We start from the raw sequence: 16,748 nt of genomic DNA, 5'->3' as shown, positions 1-16,748 counted from the left end.
CCGTGTTAGACAGGATGGTCTCGATCTCCTGACCTCGTGATCCGCCGGTCTCGGCCTCCCAAAGTGCTGGGATTACAGGCTTGAGCCACCACGCCCGGCCTACTCTACTGTTAATGCAGCAGTTCAGCACAGTCAATTCATGTTTCTCCTCTGCTCACAGCCCTCACAGAATAAAAGCCAAAGTCCTATAAAGCCCTCTAAAAAGTCCCTACCTCAGGGGATCTGCCCACCTTGGCCTTCCAAAGCGCTGGGATTACACGCGTGAGCCACCATGCCCAGCCTCTTTTTTTTTTTTCAAAGACAAGATCTCGCTCTTTCGCCTAGGCTGTAGCACACTGGTGCAATGACAAATCACTGCAGCCTTGAACTTTCAGCCTCAAGCGATCCTCCTGCCTCAGCCTCCTGAGTACCTGCGACTGCAGCCCCGTGCCACCACACCCAGCCTCTCTGGCCTCTTAAAGACACACTATCCCAGACCTCAGGACTTGGACCTCCTCTCTGTCTACATGCTCAAGTCACCCCTCGGGAATTCTTGGAAAGCTCATCCAGATTGAGGAGTTTAAAGATCATAAATCTGCTAACAATAGCTGAGCATATCTCTGCAGCCCAGCACTCTCTCCTCCACGCTAGACTCACATCCAACATCTCCATCATATCTCCACTTGGGTGTCCAACACCACACCTCTCCTTTAACAGATTCAAACTGTACTCCTGGTCTTTTCCAAATGAGTGCTAGTCTCAGTGTGCTCCTTTTGAGAGACCAGCAACTCCACCCTCAGTCAAAAATCCCTGGATCCAACCTTGACAACTTTCTTTCCATCATACCTAATATCCAGCCCTCAAAGCTCCTCCTTCAAAATATATCCAGAATCCAGTATATATATACACATATACATACATACCTCCAAAACCTTTTGGTCCTAAGCATCCTCATCTCTTACCTGGATAATCACAGTAGCCACCTTGTTGGTCTCCCTGCTCCTAACCCTGCCCTACTGTTTGATGTTGTTGGCTTTGTTTTTGAAACAGAATCTTGCTCTGCTGCCCAAGCTGGAGTGCAGTGGTGTGATCATGGCTCATTGCAGCTTCAATCTCCTGGGCTCAAGCGATCCTCCCACCTTGGCTTCCCAAAGTGCTGGGATTACAGGTGTGAGCCACCCCATGCTTGACCATACTCTACTGTTAATGCAGCAGTTCAGCACAGTCAATTCATGTTTCTCCTCTGCTCACAGCCCTCACAGAATAAAAGCCAAAGTCCTGTAAAGCCCTCTAAAAAATGCCCTCCTCTTACCTCTCTGGGTTCCTCTCTTACTCCCCTCTTCACTAACTCAATTGCATAGTCACTGGCTTCCTCACTGTTTCTCCCAGAAGCTAGGCATGGTCCCACCTTGGAGCATTTTTGCTAGCTGTTCCCTCTTCCAGATGGCCTCATAGCTTGTTCCCTTATCTCATTTAGCCTTTTCACCCTTTCCAGTCCATCCCATTTTTTTTTTTTTTAGGCGGAGTTTTGCTTTTTCACCCAAGCTGGAGTGAAGTGGCACGAACTTGGCTTATTGCAACCTCAAGCAATTCTCCTGCCTCAGCCTCCTGAGTAACTGGGATTATAGGCGCCTGCCACCACATCCAGCTAATTTTTGTATTTTTAGTAGAGACAGAGTTCAAGGCCAGACTGGCCTTGAACTCCTGACCTCAGGTGATCTGCCCACCTTGGCCTCCCAAAGTGTTGGGATTACAGGCGTGAGCCACCGCACCTGGCCAAGCCCACCCCATTTAAAAATGCAGCTGTAGCACATTTTGTCCTCCTGGCAACTGTAGCACTTATTGCTTTCTAATTTACTAGATATTTTACTTAATTTGCTTAAATATGTCTCTCCTCACTGGAATGTAATCTCCATAAGTGCAAGGACTGTTGTTCACTGTTTTGTTCACTGCTGTAGCCCAAGCACCTAAGATAATGTCTGAAATAGGGCAGGGTACAGTGGCTCACGCCTGTAATCCCAGCACTTTGGGAGACCGAGGCAGATGGATTATTTGAGGTCAGGAGTTCGAGACCAGTCTGGCCAACATGGTGAAACCCCATCTGTACTAAAAATACAAAAATTAGCTGGGCATGGTGGCCCACGCCTGTAATCCCAGCTACTCGGGAGGCTGAGGCAGGATAATCGCTTGAACCTGGGAGGCGGAGGTTGCAGTGAGCCGAGATCACACCATTGCACTCCAGCCTGGGCAACAAGAGACAAACTCCGTCTCAAAATAAATAAATAAATAAATAAATAAATAAATAAATAAATAAATAAATAAATAAAGTCTGAAATAGAAGGCACTAATAAATAGTTGTTGCATGAATAAATCACGTCAGCTTCATCTATGTTTCCTAAAACATCCTTCACTTACAAAGCTTCTCTTCCCAACCCCTCCAAGTGACTCACTCCACCCTTTTCTCCTGCCCCAACAACAAAAACATTTACTAGCACTCACGTAGTTAAGCACTATGTGCCACTTAGCTATGTGCTAAGTGTTTTCACATACTGACTCGTTTAATCTACAATACATAATAACCCCATACTAGAATAAGTCCCATTTCAGAGATGAGAAAACTGAGGCACAGAAAGATCACAAGCTAGTAAACGGGGGATGTGGAATTCGCACCCAGACAGTGAACCTCTGGAGTTCGCTGTGAAGTCAGCAAAGCCCCGCCCCAAGCCCTTAACCCCGCCTCCTGGTCGCCGGTCACGCCCCCATCCCCTGGTCAGCTTCAGCTTCTCTTTGGACCCAAGGCAGATTCCTAACCCCGTCCCCGCAGTTCGACCCCCGCCCCATATCCCGGGCTCGCCCACCTTCCTGCAGGCTGAGGCTCCTGGCGGCCGGTGAGTCCTCGCGCAGCTCCCGAACGAAGATTCCCTCTTTGCCGCCGCCAGCTACGTTGATGCCGCTGACCCCGGTCTGCGCCTCTGTCTCCACGATAATTTCCACCAACTCCGCCCGCCTCAGCTCCTGCAGAGGGCGGCGAGGTGTAGTGCTGGGGCTCTAGGGCCAGACCTCGCCCAGAGCCCACCATTGCGCTCAACAGTGGCTCATATACATATATTATATACATATATATGTATATATTTATATAGAGAGACGGGGGGGGGGGTCTCGCCACATTGCCCAGGCTGGTCTCGAACTCCTCCTCGGCCCAAGCGATCCTCCCGCCTCGGCCTCCCAAAGTGCTGGGATTACAGGCGTGAGCCACCGCGCCCGGCCAGGAGCGGCTGTTCAACGGGTCTTCAGGGCACACGCCCCTCGGCGCTGCGACGTCGGGACACACCCACTCCGGCCTCTCCCCTTTAAGCAAGCCCGCGGGCCGCTGGCTTTCTAGGACCCGCGGAACCGTTAAACAGCTCCGCGGGCCGGCTGGCCTCTCTGAGGCTCTAGAGCTGCAGTCGAAAGGGATTAGGGGAGGAGACGGGGTTGTAAGGGGATGGACTGCGTCAGAGTGGTCTGGAGAGAATTTGAGTTGTGATTGAGAGATTGGCCCAGGATCGTGGGGGCGTGGTCAGGTCGGGAGGGCGGGGCTGGGGGTTGGTGCGGGTAGGAGGGGTAGGAGAGCACAGGCCTGGGAGGAAGAGCCAAATGGGGTATAGCAGCGTGCCAAAGATAAGACTGTGGCCGGAATTTATGGGGGGTTATTTGGAGCTGGGATTGGAGACCCATATTATTTTTTTGTGGGGGGAGACAGGGTCTCTCACTCTGTCCCCAGGCTTGAGTGCGGTGTGATCATGGCTCACTGCAGCCTCGACCTCCTAAACTCAAGCAGCCCTTCCGCTCCAGTCTCCCAAGTAGTTGTGAACACAGGCACGCGCCACCATGCCCAGCTAATTTTTAATTTTTATTTTTTAAGAGACAGGGGTCTCACCGTATTTCCCAGGCTGGCCTCAAACTCCTGGCCTCAAGAGATCCTCCTGTCTCAGCCTCCCAAAGTGCTGGGATTACAGGCATGAGCCACTGCATCTGGCCCGGAGACCCATATTCTCCAAGCCGGATTGAACTATGGGGGAGGGGCTTTAATTATAGCAGAACAAGAGAATAGTTGAGGATGGGATTCTGAGGAAGGGGCTGGCTGGACCTTCAAGCTGTCTGGGATTCGGGGGACAGGGAGTGGGATTTGCCTCCCTGCAGGCTTGAATCTGTGTGAGAATGTGCTCTATTGTAAATTCAATGACCCAAAGACCTGCGAAACGCCCACAGGAGAGGGAATCCAGTGAAGGGGGTCTGCGTGGGTAATGAATGGGACTGGCAGACATGGCATTCCCGGGATTTACTGTAAATGATGCAGATTGGACCTGGCCCAGAAGCCACTGTGGGATTCACAATAGGGCTTCCCAGAAGAGGCACTGACAAACCTGGATCCTGTCTAGGAATCCAATCTGCTGTGTGTCTTAGGAAGAATCTTGCCCTCTCTGGACCCACTTCTCTGCTGCAAAATAGGGTAACATAGGCATACTGGAAGGAGGTTGCAGCAGGGATCTGAGAGGATGCTGTCACTTCCAGCGCATCAGGACCAGCACTGAGTGGAATTGAGCCCAGGACTTGGAGGGAGAGCGGGTCTAGGCCAGATGCCCCACAGCAGTGGCCCCAAGGGACTAGGGGGCTGAGCAGGGCAGTGTGGGTAAGAAGAGTTGTGGCTGGGGCTGCAGAAAACAGCATGACCACCAAGTACCACCCTTTGGCTCAGCAGGCCGTGGACTCAGCATTTTATGTGCAGGATCTCTTTTTTTTTTTGAGGCGGAGTCTCGCTCTGTCACCCAGGCTGGAGTGCAGTGGCACAATCTCAGCTCACTGCAACCTCCACCTCCCAGGTTCAAGCGATTCTTCTGCTTCAGCCTCCCGAGTAGCTGGGACTACAGGCACGTGCCACCACGCCCAGCTAATTTTTGTATTTTTAGTAGAGATGGAGTTTCACCATGTTGGCCAGGATGATCTCGATCTCTTGACTTCATGATCCACCCACCTCGGCCTCCCAGAATGCTGGGATGACAGGCATGAGCCACCGTGCCCAGCCTCTTTTTATTTTTAAGAGTTGGAGTCAGGCCAGGCGCGGTGGCTCATGCCTATAATCTCAGCACTTTGGGAGCCCAAAGTGGGCGGATCACCTGAGGTCAGGAGTTCGAGACCAGCCTGGCCAACATGGCAAAACCCTGTCTCTACTAAAAGCCCTAAAATTAGCCAGGTGTGGTGGCAGGTGCCTGTAATCCCAGCTACTCAGGCGGCTGAGGCAGGAGAATCGCTTGAACCTGGGAGGCAGAGGTTGCAGTGAGTCAAGATTGCACCACTGCACTCTAGCCTGTGTGACAAGAGAAAGACCCCGTCTAAAAAAAAAAAAAAAAAAAGAGTCGGTCGGAGTCTTACTGTTTTGCCCAGGATGGTCTCCAATTCCTGGGCTCAAGGGATCCTCTGGCCTCAGCCTCCCAGAGTGTTGGGATTACAGGTGTGAGCCACCGAACCCAGCCTGCAGGATCTCATTTCATCCCCTCCCCACGGCCTTGGGCAGTCACAGAGGTGGACACTAAGGCCCAGAGAGATAAACTGACTTGCCTAATGCCCTGTAGCAAGTTAAGTGGCTGGGCCTCAACCTTAGGTCTGTGACCCCAGAACCCATAGGCCATCCCGTAGGCAGAGGACTCCTGGCGCTCTACCTACTGCCTCTCATCCCTAGTATCAGCTTGGCCCCTGTAAGAGTAGACCCGCTCTGTGCCTGGCATACAGTAAGACACGGTCGATGCCAGTCCACCATCTCAGTAACAGTGACAGCAGCTGCCATTCAAAGAGGCTTCCTCAGCACCAGACTCTGCAAATGGCTCAAGCGTGAGTTCTCAGAGGTGGAGATCATTACCTCCATTTCTTTTTTTTCTTTTCTTTTTTGAGACGGAGTCTCGCTGCAACCCCCAAGCTGGAGTGCAATGGTATGATTTCAGCTCACTGCAACCTCCGCTTCCTGGGTTTAAGCAATTCTTCTGCCTCAGCCTCCTGAGTAGCTGGGGCTACAGGCGTGCACCATCATGCCCGGCTAATTTTTGTATTTTTAGCAGAGACAGGGTTTCACCATATTGGCCGGGCTGGTCCCAAACTCCTAACCTCAAATGATCAGTCCGCCTTGGCCTCCCAAAGTGCTGGGATTACAGGTGTGAGCCACTGCGCCCGGCCCCATTACCTCCATTTCACTGATAGGGAAACAGAGGCTCAAAGAGGTGAGATCATCTGCCCAGGGCCACACAGCTGAAGTGGTAGGGTTGGGATTTAAGCCATGGGTCCAAGTCCATGTCCTTAATCCCTACATTATATGCCCTTGTTTGGTTTTTGTTTTTGTTTTTTTTTTTGTGTGTGTGTGTGTGTGTGTGTGTGTGTTTAGACAAGGTCTTTTTTTTCTTTTTTTTGTTTACTTTGTTTTTCTTATTTGTTCTTTCCACACAGGAGACTTAATGCGACAGGATCTTGCTCTTTCACCCAGGCTGGCAGGCAGTGGTTCAATCATATCTCACTGCAACCTCAGCCTCCTGAGTTCAGGTGATTCTCCTACCTCAGCCTCCTGAGTAGCTGGGACTACAGGAATGCACCACTAAACCTGGCTAATTTTTTTTTCCGGTAGAGACAGGGTCTCCCTATGTTGCCCAGGCTCGTCTCAAAACTCCCAGGCTCTAGTGATCCTCCTGTCTCGGCCTCCCAAAGTGCTGGAATTCCAGGCCTGAGTAACTGCACCTGCATTTACTGCCCCTTCTGATGAAGAGTTTCTGCTGGATTTTCTTTAGCTCCTTATTAACTTAGCTCCTTTATGCACCAATGAATTCACTGCTTTGAGTCTTAGTTTGTGCCAGACACTCAGTAAGGACATTACACATGTTAATTTTCTTCCCCTCACAGTGACCCATAAAATGGACCCTGTTACAATTTCCATTTCACAGATGGAGAGAATGAGGCACAGAGAGGCCAGAAAGTACCTCCTTGCTGCCCTAGTCTGTGCCTCCCCATTGTCCTCAAGTGCGCCTTGCAGGACACGTGGGCACTCACCTCTGCACTCCGGCTCCTGGCCTCCATGGCGTTGCTGGGAGGCACCTGCACCCCAGGCTCCTGTGTCCTCTCCCCTTTCTGCTGCAGAACCAGCTTCAGTTCTGCATGGAGCAGCTGCCTCTGAGCCTGCGGGAGGACAGCAGTGGAGGCTTGAGGCCAGGAGGGGATGAGAGGTGGAGGCCATGCTTACAGGGAGAGAGCAGGGTGGGTATTGGAAGGGGAGAAGGGCCCCACCCCAGCTGTCCTCTCACCGCTGCCTGGGCGCAGGCACTTCCTCCTAACAGGAGCCCAGCCCGAGGTGCCGCACAGCTGTCTGCAGGGCTCACGCCCTTCCGCGGGGTTCTTGCTGCCTGCCAGGGAAAGACCAGGACATGAAGCTCTAGGCACGCGAGGGAGGGGTGGGGAGGGGCATGTGGCACCAGCCAGCACTCACCTGAGGGTCACCTCCAGCTCCTTGGGCCTCCTGGGTCCGGGGCTCTAAGAAGAATAATGAGAGCAGTGTTATTGGCTAACACCCACTGATGGCTTCCTGAGTGCCTTACCCTGCTGTGTTCTGCTGATACCCTATCCCCATCGTGCAGGTGGGAAACTGATCCTCAGAAGACCTTTACCCAGGATGACTCAGCTGGACAACACACAGTAAAGCCAAAACTGACTCTGAGGCTTCTCTGGCAGCAGGGCCCCTGTGCCAAAGATCTTGACCAACTGAGGGGGCCAAACTCACTAAAAAATAATTGGTTTTTGAGACAGGGTCTAGCTCTATTGCCCAGGCTGGAGTGCAGTGGTGCAATCACAGCACACTGCTGCCTCGATCTCTGGGCTCAGGCGATCCTCCCACCTCGGTCTCCTGAGTAGCTGGGACCACAGGTGCAGGCCACAACACCTGGCTACGTGTGTGTCTGTTTGTGAGAGAGTTTCAGGCTGCAGTGCAATGGCGTGCTCTTGGCTCACTGCAACCACCAACTCCTGGGTTCAAGCCATTCTCCTGACTCAGCCTCCCGAGTAGTTGGGGCTACAGGCACGCACCTTGGGACTACAGGCACGCACCACCATGCCTGGCTAATTTTTGTATTTTTAGTAGAATCAGAGTTTCACCATGTTGGCCAGGCTGGTCTTGAACTCCTGACTGCAAGTGATCTGCCCATCTTGGCCTTCCAAAGTGCTGGAATTACAGGCATGAGCCACCGCACCTGGCAACACCAGGTTAATTTTTAAAATTAATTTATAGAGATGGGGTCTCCCTAGGTTGCCCAAACTGATCTCTAACTCCTGGGCTCATGTATCCTCCTGCCTCAGCCTCCCGACACTATAAAATAATTATAGCCACTCCCATGTACTCCCAGTGGGCAAATCATAGCACCTCTCTGTGCTTCAGTTACCTCATCCATAAAATAGGGAGAATAAGAGCTCTTACCTTGCAGGGCTGTTCCGAGGATGAAATGAGTTAATAAGTATAAAGTGCCAGGCACCTGGCAGGTGCTTTATAAATACTTGCTGCTATTATTATTATTATTACTACTATTATTATTATTTTGAGACAGAGTCTCACTCTATTGCCCAAGCTGGAGTGAAGTGGTGCGAATTCAGCTCACTGCAACCGCTGCTTCCTGGGTTCAAGTGATTCTCCTGCCTCAGCCTCTCGAGTAACTGGGATTACAGGCGCCCACCACCACGCCTGGCTACTTTTTTGTATTTTTAATAGAGATGGGGTTTCACCATGTTGGCTAGGCTGGTCTCGAACTCCTGACCTCAGGTTATCCACCCGCCTCGGCCTCCCAGAGAGCTGGGATTACAGGCATGAGCCACTGCACCTGTCAGGCCATTATTATTACTAAGAACTTCCTATGGCCTTGACCTTGTGTCGAGCGCCCCACAGGCACCACTGCACGTGGCCCTCAGCACAGCCTTGTGCAATCAGCTACTACTGAGCCCATTACAGAGGAGACAAGTGAGGCTGGGGGAAGGGATATCAGTAGCCCAGATCACAAATGGTCAAGCCAGGACTTGAACTTGTCTGAAGGCTCCAGCCCTTTATCTGGGTAATAATAACTGATGGGTACTGAGTGGTTAGTATTTGCCGGTCCCCGTGCTAGACCTTCACCTTCTATCTCACCTCAGAAAACCCCATTTCCTGAGAGGCCAAAAGAACTTGCTCAAGGCCTCATAGCTGAAATTCACATACAGCCATCCGCCAGTCCCATCTGGGAAAATGGAGATGAATACTGTCTCCCCCAACCCCTGACTCTGGGCTTGTCCCCACAGCCCCCACCTGGCATGCCAACCCGCCAACCCCTATTGCACAGAGAAAGGTCAGGCCTCACGCGGCACATTCCCTCACACAATGGCCCGTCTGCTGTGTTCACTTGCATTCCGCCCCTGCCCACCCACCCTGGCCACACAATGGCCCTTCATAGCCCATCACTAGGCAGGACAGAGGACATGCGGACCCCTTAACACTCCCACGGCACCCACGCCCCCCACAGTGTAAGAGGGCTTCTTTCTGCATCTCCTGGGGTCCTGGTCTCTGTGGCCTTCCTGTGAGCCCCCTGCCCCTTCCAGGCTGAGCCAGGACTTGAACTTGTCTAAAAACTCCAGTGCGGGCCGGGCACGTGGCTCAAGCCTGTAATCCCAACACTTTGGGAGGCTGAGGTGGGTGGATCACGAGGTCAGGGGTTCGAGACCAGCCTGGCCAACATGGTGAAACCCCGTTTCTACTAAAAATACAAAAATTAGCCAGGCGTGGTGGTGGGCGCCTATAATCCCAGCTACCCGGGAGGCTGAGGCAGGAGAGTCGCTTGAGCCCAGGAGGCGGAGGTTGTGGTGAGCTGAGATGGTGCCACTGCACTCCAGCCTGGCGATATAGCGAGACTCCATCTCAAAAAAAATAATAAAGATAAAAATAAAAAAAGCTCCAGCGCTTTAGCTGGCCAATCATAATAACAACTGATGGGTATTGAGTGGTTAGTATTAATATTAGCTGGTCCCGCACCGAGACCTTGTCCGCCATGTCTAGGGCATTTCCTCTGAATTGGACCATGTGCCAGCACCCATAGGCCTCAAAATCACCCTAGATGTTGTGGCTGTTACAGGGGTGGAAACTGAGGCTCACAGAGGGGTCACTCAGCCAGAAAGGGGCAGAACTAGGACCCGTGCCTGCCCTTCACCCGTGCTTCACCTTAGTTTGCATTGTTGGCCCTGCACACTGGGGCAGGAGCTGGGTTGGGCAGGAGGGGGTCAGCGATGCTAGAAGCACACCCAGGCCGGGTGCTGGGCCTGGGCCGGGCAGGTGCTTTACATACTTGACCTCGTGGGACCCCATTTAACTGATGAGCCAATAAGAGTTAAGAGACCGGTGATCACGGTGACAGAGTAGACTCTTGAGCCCAGGTGCGAAAGCGAACTCAGTTCCCTTACCCAGGACTGAGACACAGCACAGAGTCCTGAGCTGGGGGCATGAGAAGCCTGGACCTTGGTGGTGGTAGTGGAGGGGGTCTCCTGGGTCACAAGCTGTCTGTCCCAGGCCCGTGGCTGTGAGGGTCATGCCCACAGCCTGGCACAGGAAGTTCAGGCGGGGCAGGGACAAGAGAGAGTACCCTCCTTCTTCGTCCCTCTCTGGGACAGGCACCCAGCCCAGGTTATATTTAGCCCAACTGTGCCCTTCCTGAGCCACGTACCCAGCTCCTGGGGTAAGGTGGGGGCAGCTTCGGAAGGAAACCCACAGAGAGGACTCTGTGTTCCCAGCTCTGCCTATCCCACGAGGGAGGGAAAGGAGGGGTGGGGAGGCTCCTGGCGGGGCGGTCCCTGCCTTGTGTTAGGAGCAGATCTACTGGGACCAGGCAGACACTCCAGGTGCCAGCAGCCTATTTCTTGGGCGGTTACTGTGGCGTGACCCTGGCATATGCCAGAGTTTTCAGAATCCCCAGGGTCCCCATTTCTTGAGCACCTACGATGTGCTAAGTAAGATCCTTCCTGTCTTGGCTCCTTAAATCTTTGTAACATCTCCCTGGAGTGGGTACAACTGAGATATCCATTTCAGATGCGACTCATGCCCTTCAGAGCAGCTGGGAGCGAGGGGTTGTCATTTGGAGGCTGCTGTGGGATCGGCTGAGGGCATTGCCCTTCTGGCCCTCTTTCCCTGGTGACTGCCACCAACTTCACTTGGGAACCCTGCCTGCTCAGAGCCTCAGCTTTCCCCAGCCACCAGCGTGATCTCCCATAGTAATGGGGGTCGGGGGTTGAGCTGACTCATCCAGACCTCTAAACATTATCCGAGGCCACCTAGGGAGTCAGCGGGAATTAAGGCGGTGACCTCTGGCTGCCTCAGTTAGTCCCTGCTCCAGCACTTCCCAGGTGTGAGGACTTGGGCAAGATCCTTCATCTCTGGGGCCTCAGTTTCTCCATCTGTAAAATGGAGCCAATAAGAATGGCTTTGAAGATTTGTGAGAGAACAGCAGGTGCTTAGAATATCCCTCGTATATAGTAAGTGCTCAATTAATATACACTCGTCTCTGACAGCAATAGGGAGAGTATGGAGGGAGGGGGCTGTGCATCTCACAGTGTTGCACATCCAACCTTTGCTCCTCAGCGGCCCCCACTTTCTCCGCTACCAAAGGGGAGCTTTGGCTGAGAGACAAAACCCAGCTCAGGCACCAGCCTCCCACCAACAGGATCCATGCTGCCTCCCCAGCACCCTACTCCAGGGAACCACCCCAGACATTCTGCCCCAGCTCTGGTGTTTGTTTGTTTGTTTGTTTTTTGGAGACAGGGTCTTACTCTGTCACTGAGACTGGAGTGCAGAGGTGTGATCACGGCTCACTGCAGCCTCAACCTCCTGGGCCCAACTCATTCTCCCATCTCAGCCTCCAGAGTAGCTGGGACCACAGGCATGCAACACCATACCCAGTTAATTAAAAAAAAAAGAAATTTTTTTTTTTTGTAGAGATGGGGCCTCTCTATGTGGCTCAGGCTGGTCTCGAACTCCTGGGCTTAAGAAGTCCTCCCGCCTCGGCCTCCCAAAGTGTTGAGATTATAGGCATGAGCCACCATTCCCGGCTGCCCTAGCTCTTTAAAAGCAGCAACTCATTTATTCTGGTGCCAGCCTTGTGAGGTGGCCTGGGGACATAAGCCCATTTTAGAGATGGGGAAGCAGAGGCACAAAGGATGAAGTATCTTGCCCAAGGCTGCACAGCCAGAAAGGAGAGGAGAGCGGATTTGAACCACTGGCTCCAAAGTCTGTACCTTTCACACACCTACAACACATGGCTTCCTGAGCCCCCAGGCCCCCTCCCAGCACCTCCCGGGACCCTGAACCTCATTCCCACAGTGTCTCAGCCTGGCCAGGGAAGGGACTGGCCGGCTGATCTCTTACCGCTGAGCCTCCAGACACCTCAAGAGCTCCTGGTCCCGTCTGTCAGCCCCAGCCCTAGGCTGGGGGGGAAAAGGAATGGGGAGGGGGAGGAGAGAGAGATCCCAGCCATTGGCTGCGGAGGTGTGACGTCACCAGAGGGTGGGTGGTGGAGAAACAAACATCCCCCTCCTCCAGCAACATCTATCCGCAAGCGGTGGGGGTCAAGAGACAGCCACCAGCCGCCTCTCTCTTGCCTGGGCCGAGACCTCTGCCATGAGCTCAGCCTCAAGGATTTGCACATTGACTTCCTCGACTTGGAGAATCAGGACCCCACCCCGGCCCCACCGTTTCCTGGCTCCAGGACCCCGGTCTGGCCAATGGCCTCTACCGTAAACTCCTTCCACTCCCTCTCCCTGTCAACCTGGGTTCAAATCACAGCTCGACCACTTCCTGGCTGGGTGACCTGCCGCCAGTCACAGCTTCTCTCTGTGGATAGTAAGAGTACCTACCTTATGGGGTTGTGGTGAAGATTAAATGAGTCAAAAGAGACTGAAAATGTAAAACAATGCCTGGCACAGAATGAGGGTTACTAATAAGTATTTGGTATTATTTTTCACACAAATTAAGTGGCTGGCTGGTCTTGCTGGGGGGTTTTGACCCTTTTTGAGTGAAACTGGGTACAGGGGACCCCCAGTTCTCTGTCTAATGGAGTTACTGTTTAGGGGGACACCTATTATATACTAAGTGCCATGCTCAATGCTCAAGCCCTGCTTTTGAATCAAGGGTGTAAAATGGGGTCCTTATGCTCCGCGCCCTTTTTTTTTGGAGACAAGGTCTTGCCCTGTCGCCCAGGTTGGAGTGCAGTGGTGTGATCATGGCTCACTGCAGCCTCAACCTCCTGGGCTCAAGCAATCCTCCCGACTCAGCCCCCTCAAGTAACTGGGACTACAGGCATGCACCACCATGCCCAGCTAATTTTTGTATTTTTTGTAGAGACGAAGTTTCACCATGTTGCCCAGGCTGGTCTTGAACTCCTGGGCTCAAGCGATCTTCACACTTCGGCCTCCCAAAGTTCTGGGATTATAGGCGTGAGCCACCGCATCCAGCTATGCCCAATTTATAGCTATGTGGCCAGGAAGTGGTGGAGCTGAGGTCCAACCCCTGTTCTCCTGGACCAGAAAAACCCTGCTACACTCTTCTGCCCCTTCCACTTTGCAGACAAGAAGGCTCAGAGAAGGTAAGTGACTCTCCCAAGATCACCATAGCAGGTCATTGGCAGGGACTCAGATTTGAACCCAGACCTGCCTGACTCCCAAGCCAAGGCTACCAGGCCTCACCCCCATCCCCTGGACCCTGGCCCAGCCCCCAGCCTGCCCTGACTCACCAGACCCCGGGGGGCGGCACAGGGAGCACAGGTACCCCCACATACCACTTGAACCCACCCGGCTGCTGCCTCGGAAGCTCGTCGCTCTCTGAACCCAGGCCCCAAGCCTGGGCTGGGCTGAGGCTGGGGGATTACCCCCAAAGCGCGTGTCAGCAGCTTCTGCCCCATTGTCCAGCCAGGCACAGACACCGGGCCCTGGCCTCCGTCGGCACCCTCGTCCCTCACACCAGCCTGGGTGGCCCTTCTGCAGACCTGTCCCCCATCTCACACCAAGGGGTTGGGGCCTACTTCGGAGGGCATGGGGGACCAGGCCAGGATGGCAGGATCGTGGAATGCTGGGGGCCTCCCTTCCTTCTCTCTGAAATGCCCCCTGCCCACTCAGCCACCGAGGAAGGCAGGAATGTGCTGAGCTCTGGGAAATGCCTTCCAGGCCTGGCAGCAACCAAAGGTTGGGGTGTGGCCAGAAGCCAGCCAGAGCCCTCCTCCTGGGAGGGGTAGAAGGGATGGTATGGTCGGGGCTCCCGATGGGCCTGAGGAGACCCTTACCTCGTTGCATTCTCTCTCCTTCATTGATTCACGCAAACGTTCTTTCGTTCTTGTATTCATTCAACAGACACTCACAAGCCCTGTTTAGTGGTAGGTCTTTTGCTGGGCACAGGGGACATCAACAGATCTAACTCCACCCCAGCGGGGAAGGGGCAGACTCAGGAAAGGAGCCTGCAGCAGGTGATATCTGCAGTCAAACTGAATGAGTGGGGCGTGGTGGTGGGCACCTGTAATCCCAGCTACTCGAGAGGCTGAGGCAGGAGAATTGCTTAAACCCGGAAGGCAGAGGTTGCAGTGAGCTGAGATTGTGCCATTGCACTCCAGCCTGGGTGACAGAGTGAGCCTCTGTCTCAAAATAATAATAATATTAAATAATAATAAAATGAAGTCAAACTGGAAGATTGAGGAGGAGGGAGCTAAGGAAATAAGGAAGGAAGGGGGTTCCAGGCAGAGGGACAAATGTGGGCAAAGGACTAGGTGAGAAACAGAGCAGGCCTTCATTCACCGTCAGCAAACATTCAGTGAGCACCTGGTCTTGTGTCCAATCCCAGGCTGGATGGTGCTGGGGACACAGTGTGACTGGGACAGCTCAGGCCGGCGTCCATACCATTCACAGTCCAGCAGGGAACAAACCCAGAAAAAGGAGGGTTATGATGGGGCAACCATAGGCAGAGAGGTCAAAGCATTGATGGGGAAGTCCAGAAAAGGTGCCTGCCCCAGCCTAGGAAGAGAAATCAGAGAGGGCTTCCTGAAGGAAGTGGCATTTGAGCTTGCACCTGGAGGATATATAGGAATTAACCCAAAGCCATGGGTGGTGAAGGAATGACAGTGTGTTTCAGGTAGCAGGAACAGCCTGTACAAAGGCCCTTTGGGGAAATGGTTAAGGTGAGAGTGTGAGGGAAAGGTAAGAGGAGGTCCAGGGGTCAGCAGGGCCATGAGGAGGGCCCTGAGGAGCTATTGGAGAGACATAGTATTAATAGCACTGAGTTTTTAGGTACGTGAGGGCAGAAAGAGGCTGAGCTATCAGCCAGGCTAGGGTGGGGAAGAAAATCCCCCTCTCTCTGCTCAGGGCCAAACAGAAAAGGGAGGCTGGTACATACCATCCCCTCTCTTCCCTTGTCTCAGAGAGCAGACATCTTTGCTTGTTCTCCGTCTTAGGAGAGAGCATTTAACCTTTTGACATTAAGTAGGACGTTAGTGGTCCGTGTTTTGTAGATACGCTTTATCAGGTTAAGGAAGCTCCTTTCCCTAGTTTGCTGTGAGTTCTTTGTTTTCTTGTTTTTGAGAGATGCAGGTCTCACTATGTTGCCTAGGCTGGCCTCAAACTCCTGGCCTCAAGCGATCCTCCTGCCTTGGCCTCCCAAAGTGCTGACATTACAGGTGTGAGCCACTGTGCCAGGCCCCAGTCTGCTGTGAGTTCTTTTCTTTTGTTTTCTTTTTCTTTTTCTTTTTTTCTTTTTTTTTTTTTTTTTTTTGAGACTTCAGTTTTCCCTCTCTCGCCCAGGCTGGAGAGAAGTGGCGTGATCTTGGCTCACTGCAAACTTCACCCCCTGGGTTCAAGAGATTCTCCTGCCTCAGCCTCCCGAGTAGCTGGGATTACAGGCACCTACCACGATACCCAGCTAAGTTTTGTATTTCACACTTGATCTTAGCCAAAAGGCCAAGAAGCGATAATTTTGTATTTTTAGCAGAGATGGGGTTTTGCCATGTTGGCCAGGCTGGTCTTGAACTCCTGACCTCAGGTAATCCACCCGCCTCGGCCTCCCAAACAGCTGGGATTATAGACGTGAGTCACCACACCTCACCTGCTGTGAGTTTTTATCACGAATGGTGTGTCTCTCTGTGTGTCTCTATCTTTGTATCTCTCTGTTCTCTTTCTCTCTGTCCTTATTCTCTCTTTCTGTGTCCTTCCCGGTTTCTTTCTGTCTCATTCTGTCTGTGCATTTCTCTCTCCCTCTCTCTCTCCCTCTGTCGTGCTTTCCCTTACCCGAGGGGGTGTGGCCATGGGAAGCTAAGTTGGGGGTGGCACCGGTGTCCTGGTTCCGGCTGTGGCCACCGCAGTAAACACAGGACATCCTGTGAGGCTAGGGAAGGAGGTGGACGCTTCTCCTCAGGGACCACCCTCTCTGGACCCAGTCTGAGCCAAGCAGGAGCCTTGACCTGCCCTGCCTGGCCTAGCCACTCCGCCTCACCCAGTCCAACCAAGGGACACTGGTGTCTCCCTCGAGCCCACCCTTCACGCCCACCCCTGCACCCCAGTCCTCTCTCCTGAGCTCCTGGCCCAGGGCCCCAGCAGCTCCATGCCTTCCCTTGGGTGTCTCCCCAGCCTCTTGCACCCCCTGGGTCCCTCCCTGGCTTCAGCCCCAACCTCAGACTTGCTTCTCTCCCCAGTTGCCATCTCAGAGATGGCCCCACTGTCTCCCA

General features: G+C 53.2%; 1 protein-coding gene across 1 annotated transcript in view; it reads right to left on the bottom strand.

Annotated features, from left to right (window-relative positions):
- PRX (periaxin) overlaps positions 1-12,442 on the bottom strand; it is a 22,976-nt gene extending 10,534 nt beyond the window's left edge. Inside the window, exons 1-5 of the mRNA XM_011984256.1 lie at positions 12,416-12,442; positions 7,481-7,524; positions 7,299-7,397; positions 7,048-7,173; positions 2,838-2,994 (exon numbers count right to left, since the gene is read on the bottom strand). Coding sequence (XP_011839646.1) covers positions 2,838-2,994; positions 7,048-7,074 — 184 coding nt within the window. The 5' untranslated portion in view covers positions 7,075-7,173; positions 7,299-7,397; positions 7,481-7,524; positions 12,416-12,442. The remainder of the gene's footprint in view (positions 1-2,837; positions 2,995-7,047; positions 7,174-7,298; positions 7,398-7,480; positions 7,525-12,415) is intronic.
- Positions 12,443-16,748: the final 4,306 nt, after the last annotated feature.

This window comes from Mandrillus leucophaeus, unplaced genomic scaffold (genome assembly GCF_000951045.1).
Source record: "Mandrillus leucophaeus isolate KB7577 unplaced genomic scaffold, Mleu.le_1.0 Scaffold106, whole genome shotgun sequence".
In the NCBI taxonomy this organism is placed as follows: domain Eukaryota; kingdom Metazoa; phylum Chordata; class Mammalia; order Primates; family Cercopithecidae; genus Mandrillus; species Mandrillus leucophaeus.
The sequence above is the reverse complement of the archived record's forward strand: the minus strand, read 5'-3'. Positions and strand labels throughout refer to the sequence as shown.